At 40.3% G+C, this 10,546-nt stretch overlaps 1 protein-coding gene across 1 annotated transcript; it reads left to right on the top strand.

The window, feature by feature from the left end:
* Positions 1–5,259: 5,259 nt before the first annotated feature.
* ZNF391 (zinc finger protein 391) lies at positions 5,260–10,203 on the top strand. Its single transcript, XM_053602970.1, has 4 exons — positions 5,260–5,347; positions 6,522–6,630; positions 8,188–8,328; positions 9,052–10,203. The coding sequence occupies exon 4, from the start codon at positions 9,130–9,132 to the stop codon at positions 10,201–10,203; it is 1,074 nt and encodes a 357-aa protein (XP_053458945.1). The 5' UTR covers positions 5,260–5,347; positions 6,522–6,630; positions 8,188–8,328; positions 9,052–9,129.
* Positions 10,204–10,546: the final 343 nt, after the last annotated feature.

Genomic DNA, 10,546 nt, shown 5'->3' with positions numbered 1-10,546 from the left:
ATATCCTTCATCCCATAAGATTCCCCACTCCTGAACATCCAGGGCAAACTGTACTGCTTTGGTGCAACTCCTTTACCCGATACTAAAATTGTTGGTTGAGTTTGGGGTTTTTTTCTTTTTAAAGTAGTGTTTTGATTTCATCGTTGGCTCTTGGTAGAATTTTAAAAGTGTTCTGCATTTAAATGTAAACATCTAGTTTACAACAAAGGCGTGTGCAGCGAAGCTTGATTCTCCAGAGGTGGTAGGGGGTCCACCTACATCAGAATCATTTGGGATCTCCATTAAAAATGCAATGTTTCTGGGAACCTCTTTGGACCAATAGGTCAATCCCTGAGCATAGTTTACAAATCTGTATTTTGACAAGTTTTCATGGTGATTTGCATATGCTATTTAAAACTTTATAAATCACTAGTCTAGGCTACACGGTGCAGAGTGTATTAAGGTCTTCAGGAACTCTCACTGACCCCATTTCTCAAGCATCTAGCACCAACCTCTCAGACTCACACACCAAGGGAAGAGTTTAGCAAAGACTCCAGGAAAGAGATCGAAGCTCAGCCTGCCGGACGCCGGCGCAGGCGCAGGGCTGCGACCGCCAAAATGCCCATTCTCTTCTGTTCTGCAACCAATCGTCTATGCCGAGAGAACACGGTCCAGGCGACTGCTCGGAAAAATGACTAGGGTTACAAAGGGAGCGCTGCACAATCAGCAGACAGGGTGGAAGAGTGCCGAACCCCAGTAAACTTGGTGGGCGTCGGAACAGCTGGTGGACGCTTGAGCTTCTCTTTAATCCTTCCGGCTTCTCCAAGCCTCGCTCGTTCTAGTTCCGCCTCAAGTGTGGCACCGGCTCGGGTTGGGTCGGGGCGCTCGGCCAGAGGTGAGTGGGGCACGCAGGTCCCCAGAAATAAGGTGGGTGAGTCTGGAGGTTCTGGGAAGTGATTATGCGGAAACCCTCGGCTCCTTCGGAGGAGACGGGACAAAGAGCCGCGGATTGTTTGGCTACAGGTCTGGCGGGGAGGCGCCTGCACCGCTGGGACGCCGCGGTGTTTCGCGGTGCTGGGTACCTTGATGGCCCCCAGCTTTCATATTACTGCCGGGCTTAGCCTAGTCTCTGCTGCTGTGACAGCCAGAGGGCTTCCTCTGGTGCGCCCCTGGGCTGTGGAACAGAGCAAGATTGCTTCACGTTCCCTTCTAGCTGGGCAAAGGAGGGCTTCTGTACCTATGTGTTTCCCGGTTGCTTACGAAGTGCCGCTGTTACTCTGAGTTTTTACCTGCCGCAACTCATTTCATCCTGGCATTAACCTCATGAAGTCATGGACAGTTGTTATTCCCATGTTACAGATAAGGAAATTGAGGCACACAGAGATTGAAGTACCTTGTTCCAACTTACAGAGCTAGCTAATGAGTGGTAGCCTTTATTTTGTGGTTCTGATAAGAGTTGATACTTGAATATTTGTTAATTGTTGGTGGAGGAAATGACAAATTCTGTGTATCCATGTGCCTGAATTTGTGATTTGAGCCAATTTCCGTAAACATTGTTGCCCGAAGACCACCTTTTGTCAGGACTAGATTGTCTCTGTCTTGTGGTTGAACGGAGGCTGCCTAGGCCTTCCTGCTGATTCCTTTGTGCATTGGCAAAGTTCTTAGGAGTCATCAGCCCAGTGCCACAAAGCAAAGTGGAGAGAAGAACTATTCCAGAATCCTCAGAACTTGCTTCCTTCTGAGTAAGATAGAAAATATATAGGAGAATTATTCCTGCATCAAGAATTGATTATAGGAAAAAGTAGCAACTTCAAATGAACTTCAAATAGTTAGGATGACAGTAGATTGCCAGAGCTGTTAGTGCTAGAAAGTTAGAGTCAAAGGAGCAGATCATGTTTGCAGCTACTGCAACCTGCTGTGACCACTTGAGAGAATAATGATTTTGTGGGTGTACAGAATACAGTATAGAGCAGTAAGGTGACCCACATCACTAAAGTATGAGGAAAAAACATGAAGGAACACCTTAGATGGAAACTGGATAAGAGTATGGCCCTAGCCTTGTGGAGATAGTAGCATCCTGACCTCTCTGAAATATATTTGGAGGCTCTCTCTGAAACTTTTATCTCATCCACCAGTTCTCCCTTCCTCATTTCATATATATCCCTCAAAGCTAGGAAAAAGAATGCAGCTATTCATGTTCTAGAGCAGAAGCTGCTAAAAGGAGCTTCATAAATTCTCTGAGAGCATCTTTCCTTAAATGTATGCCATCACAGTTTTCAAGTTAATTGATGTGAGATGAGCACAGCAATAAGTAACTCTCCTTATGTTGTATATGATAGTCTTTATTTGAAATATAATTTTGCCATATTTTGACTTGTAGTACTCTTGAAAGCTTTGTCAGAAAAGTGAAGCAAATACTAGTAATGGTGTTTTATAATGTGGGAGCAGGTCTTTCAGAAAAGTGAATGACTTTCCCAGGAAAGCACAAGTAAGTGTTGTCAACTGCCTTCTGTTTTCATTCTCAGAAAGAAGTAAGGGAGACTACTGCCATACCATCTTTTAACTCATACCCCATGTGAAGACTTTGTCAAAGAGGTTGAATCACCTAAAGAGTTTAGAAAGAGTTTGGATTTAGCCCAGATATGTCCCCTTTATCTTTTATGATCAAAGGTGAACTTTAAACTCACACATGTATCTCTTGTCATTTTCCTTGTATCTGGGATTACTTTGATGTGGTATTACGTTGGGGCATTCATTTCATGTCTTAATCCTTAGGATTGCAATCTAATGGCCAGATGGAGACATTATTAGACCAGTGATTCTGGTTGCCTCAGAGTTTGACCTTTTCCTAGTCTGTCTTTGACCAAAAAGAAATCCAGGTGGAGGTGGAAAGGGAAAAACAACTGTCTACCTCTATACCGCATGAATTAAGTATTCATCTCTCTTTTCTGAAAGTTTTTCATCTTGTCAAGCAGAGACACATTTATTTCTCTTTTCATAGAACTTCCCTTCTTAGATGGGTTTGCTAAATTTTACCAAGTGTGTCACTGTTCTTTGCCTGCTGAGTGCCCTTAATATCTTCCTCAACACTCTCTCACTCTAATTCATCATTAGGGGATTAACACACCTTACTGGCCTATTTCTTGAGAGGTTTCATCTGAAATATGGATTATAGGTTCTTACCTGAATCTGAGAATTTGAAAAATATAGGTTCACTCTACTCTTATATCCTTAGTCTAGGCAAATGGTTATGTGTGTCAGAGTTTGGGATCTAAAATTAAACTACTAGGAACCAAATAGTTTGGGGCCAATTAAGTCCAACATCTTTATTTTACAGATGAGGAGACATAAAACCAAACTTGATATTTTCCCAGTTTCTATATAGCTACGAACAGAGCTATGACCAAAATCTAGATTACCTGATCAATGTTTATACTACAGTCCTTCTATGTGATGTTTCACTGAATTGTGCCAAGGATGCCACTTGCACTTCAGTGGGAGGTGGAGAATTCAATCCTTTAAATTACATAGTGGTTTTAATCAGTGGTTGGGATCTACTGCCTCCCAGGGACTAACTATGGGAGGTGGTCACTCTTGAAACCCCCATAGCTCTCTGAAGTCAAGGTCATGCTGATAGCCTTCTGGGACCAAGTTTACTTTCTTGGCCATTATGGGCCCTGGGAATGGAAGCTATGACTCAGGTATTCTTCCCCCGCCTTTTGAGAAGCAGTGAGTACTATATAGTTTAGGGAGTTCAAATCCAGAATTTATTACTTGGCTGTGAACCAAATTTCTTAACCACTCTGTACCTCAGGTTCTTTATTTGCACTGTGAGAATGCTAACAGTACTCCTTCTACAGAATTATTGTGAAGATTAAATGAGTCAATATTTATAAAATGCTTAGAATAGGCAGACCCAAAGAAGGGCCGTTTCCAGAGATCTCACTTCCAAATTAGATTTCTTTCACAGGTTTTTTTCTTTTTAATTAGGAACTTTCTCCAATGGAGTTTCTATTTATCTACTATATGTGTCACATACACAAAAAAATACGTAATGCATAATACATTTATACACATAATGAGCTCATTTGAAATAAAAAATTATATTTTGAGACATTTGTACTACACAGCACGTATACATTAGTTGATAATAAATAATATCATGTCACATTACTATAGTTTCACAATCATTAAATTGGGGGTAGGGGGTTTCTTGTTTTTTTTTTTGTTTGTTTGTTTGTTTGTTTTTTTGAGACAGGGTCTTGCTCTGTTCACCCAGGCAGGAATGCAGTGGCATCATCATAGTTCACTGCAACCTTTTGGGGGAACTTCTGGGCTCAAGGGATCTTCTTGCCTGTCTCCTGAGTAGCAAGGATTATAGGTGTGTACCACCGTGCGTAACTATTTTTTTTATTTTTTGTAGAGATAAGGTCTTGCTGTGTTGCCCAGGCTGATCTTGAACTCCTGGCCTTAAATAATCCTCCTACCTCAGCCTCCCATAGTGCTGGGATTACAGGAATGAGCCATCATGCTTGGTTTAATCATTAAGATATTGGCTCAGTGCCTGTAGCTCAAGCGGCTAAGGCGCCAGCCAGAGCTGATGGGTTCAAATCCAGCCCAGGCCTGCCAAGCAACAATGACAACTACAACCAAAAAATAGGCAGGTGTGTGGCGAGTGCCTGTGGTCCCAGCTACTTGGGAGGCTGAGGCAACAGAGTCACTTAAAACCCAGGAGTTGGAGGTTGCTGTGAGTGGTGATGCAACAGCACTCTACCCAGGGTAATAGCTTGAGGCTCTGTCTCAAAAAAAAAAAAAAGGTATTAATGAGCATGAGATTGAACCCTAAACTTCACATTGGCCATATGCTTTGAACTCTGTTCTAGTTCTTTTTCTGTTCAGGATATTCTGCCTACTTTTAGATATCCTATGTTGGATACCTAAAATGGATTTGGTGAGACAGTTTACTAAATCTTCAAATTTCACATCTTCCTAGTTTCACTTTGCCTCCCCAAACCTAAATATTTCCTAACAATAGCTTTCCTTCAGGATGGACTATGATAACCTAAAATAAGTTGACTGAGGTAAAGATCTCAATCAATGGAGATTTATTAAGCCAAAGTTGAGTACGCATCTAGGACAAACAAACCACAGACAAGTGTGTGGCTGTTTTTCTGAAGGGGAATTTGTAAGTTTCCGTATTAAGCAGAGTAGTGCATACAGAAAGAAAAAAAAAAAAGCAGGGGGTGGGTGGGTAGTGAGACAAAATGGTTACATTCTTCTAGGACCCAGGAAAATTTCCTATTACATACCATAATGTTAGAAGAGACAAAGGGAGTGAAAGAAGCATCAATCATGTACATGCCCCTGGGTAAGTGGAAGAATGTCTTTGTTCTGCACTTCGGAAGATAAACTTCTAATTCCTTACAACAGACTTTAATTTTAGGAGCTAGACTTATCCTGTAGACCTAAAGTTACAATTTGCGTGTCTTTGCGTGTAGGAGGCCAACAAGGCATTGCCTTAATGAATGATCTGTGGGGCCAGTCCTTCATAGGTACCTGAGTTCTTACCTTCCCTTTTGCATAAGGAATTGAGAAGGGCGATCCTGAGATTTTTTTTCTTTTACAAATATGTAATAATCATAATATTCCACTATATACAACATTCCCATTAGTTCCCACATCGCCTTTATGGAAGTATGGGTGTTTTCACATCTTGAAGGATTTTTGTTGGGGACAGGAACTTTTGCTTTAGAGGCTTTGTAATTTATACAATGAGAGATACCCTGTTCATCTGTCAGGGTATCTGACAAATACCCAGGTAGGAATGCAGTGGCATCATCATAGTTCGCTGCAACCTTCTGGGGGAACTTCTGGTCTCAAGTGATCTTCCTGCTTCTGTCTCCTGAGTAGCAAGGATTATAGGTGTGTACCACTATGCTTAGCTAATTTTTTTATTTTTTGTAGAGACAAGGTCTTGCTGTGTTGCCCTGGCTGGTATTGAACTCCTGGCCTTAAGTCATCCTCCTACCTCAGCCTCCCAAACCTATTAATTGTCAATATTTTAGTTCCATTCTACTAAAGAAGTATTTCTCCACCCTTCAGACCTACCATTCCCCTTACTATCCTGAAATAGAATTCCTAGATAAAATTGACTATCTATAAACATAGATATCAACATATTACCTTAACTATAACATAAAGGAGAAAGAAAGAGGAAAGTGATTTATAATAGAATAATATATATTTCAGCATGTAAATGATTAGATGAAATAGATGCTTATACCAATTAACTACTGTGAATAAATTATAAATGCTGATTTATGAATGTCATATTTATGGATCTATTACTATGAGTGGTTTCATTTTCCTAAAATGGTGAGCAATTCCTAAAAACATTCAAACAAAAAAATGTATTTTCTTGATTTTCCAGTATATATCAAAGCTGTTCAGAATACCTTGTAGTGTTAGGTGGTAGTTTCAGGTAACTATTAACAACTGTTTTGAAAATTGGGCAGGATAAGTGACAGTTCTTTGTTTTGCAGAAATGTCTGTCATTCCTGGCCCCAATAAATTCTAATGGCACTCCCCAACTATCATGACAACTCCCAAGGGTATAGTATTATTGTCTTGAGGATCACTGGAATGAAAGAGGTAAGTGTCATTGGACTGACAACAAAATAACAATGAAATACCTTAAAGGTCTGGGCTGTAAGAATGGAGACCAGTCAAGCTGGCAGTAAGGCAAATTCCTGCTAAGGAATGTTGATACCACAAAGTACACAACTGGATTTAAGTGCAAGACTTCACAATAAGAAATTCTGATTCCCTCCTAGCTACTCAGGAGGGTGAGTTGGGAGGATTACTTGAGCCCAGGAGTTTGAAGTTACAATGAACAATGACCATACCACTACTTTCCAGTCTTGGTGACAGAATGAGACCCTATCTCAAAGAAAGAAATTCTAACTCCTCAGTCAACCCAGTTGTAGTGTTTTTTTGTCTTTCCTGCCTCAGGGAAAAGGCATGTTCTTGGCAAAGCTAGACGTGTAGAGTATCATCATTTTGCACTTCAGGTTCTCTATGTGTGGCTTCTTGATGAATATCCTCCAAGGTTAACTTCCATATCTGAAAAGTTCCCAGTCTATGAGAAAGGAAAGATTTGTGAAACCAAATCAAATCCCTAACCCAGTAAATCTCAAATTATTCTGTGAGCAGAAACATCTACAGAGCTTTTACACAGTTTGTGGCCTCCTGTGATATACAAGGGCTCTAGATACAATCACAAGAGAAAGTGTTAAACAACAAGCTTTAGTGATGGAACTTAGAGTCCAGAGATGAGCAACAAGAGAAGGCACAGGTTCACAGATATTCCCTATTTTCCCAACAAAAAGATTGCTGGAGCCAGGGTGGATGCTCTACTGGAAAATCAATGTAGGTTGGTGTTTCAGGAGAGGGCCTTCTTATAAGGCACATGTAAGTAAGAACTTTGTTAGTTAGGATAATAACACACTGCTTGGTGCCAGGCAGTGTGAATGTGAGGTACCAGATTTTAAATATGAGTCATCTAGGAAAGCTAGCTTACTATTACCTGGGAACCTTGAGATTTTTCAGAAGTTTTGGCCTCTACAGAGGGAAGAAGTCTTTTGCTGGAAGCTGAGTTTGTGTTTCAGATCCTTTTGTTATGACAAGAATATTGGTAGGGGGGTACTGGTCCCAACTAGAACTTGTTCAGGCAACTTAGAGGCTGTTTCTAAGGGTGTTTTTGGACATTCAATTTGTCAAGTCACATGAAGCTATTAAAATGAAAATGCTTAGGGCCCATCAGATTTACTAAGTCCAAGGAATGGCTTATGTATCTGAAATAACAGGTTCCATAAGGAAGTGTGTGTGGTGTGTGTAACCTGTCTTTTAGAATTCAATTTTAGCCTCATTCAGATACCCATTTTCTTCACCCTTTCTTGCCACAGCCCCTGTATGAGTTTACTCTATCTTTTCTACAAGTAAAATCATTGAAATTGACTTTGAATAGGGCGGCGCCTGTGGCTCAAGGAGTAGGGCGCCGGTCCCATATGCCAGAGGTGGCGGGTTCAAACCCAGCCCCGGCCAAAAACCACAAAAAAAAAGAAATTGACTTTGAATAGCTCTGTGTCTCCACTACCAATAGCCTTGTGTTAAATCATTTCTTTTTTTTCCCTTTCTGACCATGAGAAGTGTTGGAAGTGTTAAATAATTTCTAATCTGCTGGAATGCAACATGCAGATTCAAGTTGATCACCAGTTGAAGGGAAAACAACTGTAGATGCTGGATCTTCAGGGAGCTGAAGAGAGAAATGCCTAAAAAATTCCTGTCTGGGTGAGTGGTGTCATAAAAAGGCAAAGAATTTGATATTTAGGTGATAAGTTCTAGTATAAACCCTTGCAATTCACTGGGTGACTGAGGCACATTATTCATTTTTTTTCTGTCAGGTGAGCAAGTTAGCCTAGATGAGTTCTAAGTTTTGTTAAACCTGTGATATTCTGTGATTATAGACTTATTTAGATGAATACCTAATCAAAAGAAGTGTTAGAGGTCAAATGGAGATAGCAGTGTGGTAGTTATCATTTCTGAATTCTTATTCTCTCTCAATGCTAAGAAAATGGTTGTATTCAAACTTGATAGAGTTATCCTTCCTTTTTGCCTTTCCCCTCTACACTTGAGAAAGTCTTTATTATTCTCATTCTTCTTACTCTCATTTCCCATGACTAATCAGCTATAGTAATAGGTCATTTTACCTTTTAATTTCCTACTCTGTTCATCAGCAGGTGTATCTGTTCATTTCTATTTTTTTGGCTTAGCATATCACTCAATCCTTCCCATATTTTGTTGATGTCTCTGTGCTCACCATGCCCACTGCAAAAACTGCTATTATCTCTTTTGGCTTTTTTCATGCCTCTTCAACCATCCCTTTTCTTTTCTCCCAAAATAAAGTTGATGGTGAGCATGAGTGGTGTATTAGTTGTCTTTTTCTCTGCTGATTTATTTTCCTTGCTCTCCACACTAGAAGCAGGTGACATCTGCACTTTAAATGTCTTTCAGATAGGGAGATTTGAACTGAACCAAAGCATCAACGCCAATCAGGCTGTTTCTGAAGAACTAGAGTTTTCAGGGTCAGCAATGGAAAGTCTCAGAGGGAATACTGCCCAGGGTCCTACAAATGAAGAAACCTATAAAAATGAGGGACAGTTATCAAGGCAGACAAAATGGCCTTCACAGAAGAAATCATCTTTTGAGAAAACAGCAATCAGAAAAGTGTCAGTGACATTCAAAGAAATTTTCACTGGGGAGGGAGGTCCTAAATCCAGTGAATTTAATCTAAGTTCAAACCTTGAAGCACAACAGAAAATTCCAAATGGAGATAGATCTCCCATATCTAGAAAAAAATCCAAAGATATTACAGAATTAATGACACACCAAAAATTCTTCCGACAAAAGAGACTTTGTAAATCCAATGAATGTGGGAAAGCTTTTAGTTACCAGTCAGACCTCCTTGTACACAGAACTCATGATAGGGAAAAGCCTTTTGAATGCAATAAATGTGGGAAAAGTTTCAGCCGAAGTACACACCTTATTGAACATCAAAGAACTCACTCTGGAGAGAAACCTTATGAATGCAGTGAATGTGGAAAAGCTTTTAGCCGGAGTACACATCTTAGTCTACATCAAAGGATCCATACTGGAGAAAAACCACATGAATGTAGTGATTGTGGAAAAGCCTTTAGCCGAAGCACTAACCTTAGTCAACATCAGCGAACTCATACTCAAGAAAAGCCTTACAAATGTAACGAATGTGGGAAAGCCTTCAGTGACCGTTCAACCATAATTCAGCATCAGCGAATACACACTGGAGAGAATCCCTATGCATGCAGTGAATGTGGAAAAGCTTTCAGCTGGATCGCCTCTCTTATTGAACATCAGAGAACACACACTGGGGAGAGTCCCTATGAGTGCAGTGACTGTGGGAAAGGGTTTAGTCGAAGTTCATCCCTTACTGAGCATCAGAGAATCCATACTGGAGAAAAGCCCCATGAGTGTAGAGAGTGTGGAAAGGGCTTCAGTCGGAGCTCATCACTTATTATTCACTGGAGAACTCACACTGGAGAAAAGCCTTACAAATGTAATAACTGTGGGAAAGCCTTTAGTCAGAGTTCATCTCTCATCAGACATCAGCAACTTCATACTAAAGAGTAACATCGCCCCCCCCCAAAAAAAAGAGTAACATCCAAGCTTTTATTAATGTTAGCACATGAGCACACATACATAACCTCCTACAGCCAAACACACACACACATATATACTTGTATGAATTTTTCTTCCCTATTAGCTAGCTATATGTTACAAGCTTGCCTTCCTTTCTTCCTTCCTTTTTCCCTCTTTTTCCCTTATCTGTGTTTTTTAATTTTTTTTTTATTTTTTTTTTCTTCCAGAGCAAGATGGCTAAAAGAAATCCCTTCCTCTCTTTCTTTCTAACTAAATTCTCAAATGAGTTATCAATACGACGAAGGGATGGCTTTAAAAACTTGACATATTCAAT

This window comes from Nycticebus coucang, chromosome 9, assembly GCF_027406575.1.
Source record: "Nycticebus coucang isolate mNycCou1 chromosome 9, mNycCou1.pri, whole genome shotgun sequence".
NCBI classification, from domain to species: domain Eukaryota; kingdom Metazoa; phylum Chordata; class Mammalia; order Primates; family Lorisidae; genus Nycticebus; species Nycticebus coucang.
Note: the sequence above shows the minus strand (reverse complement) of the source record. Positions and strands in the feature narration are given on the sequence as shown.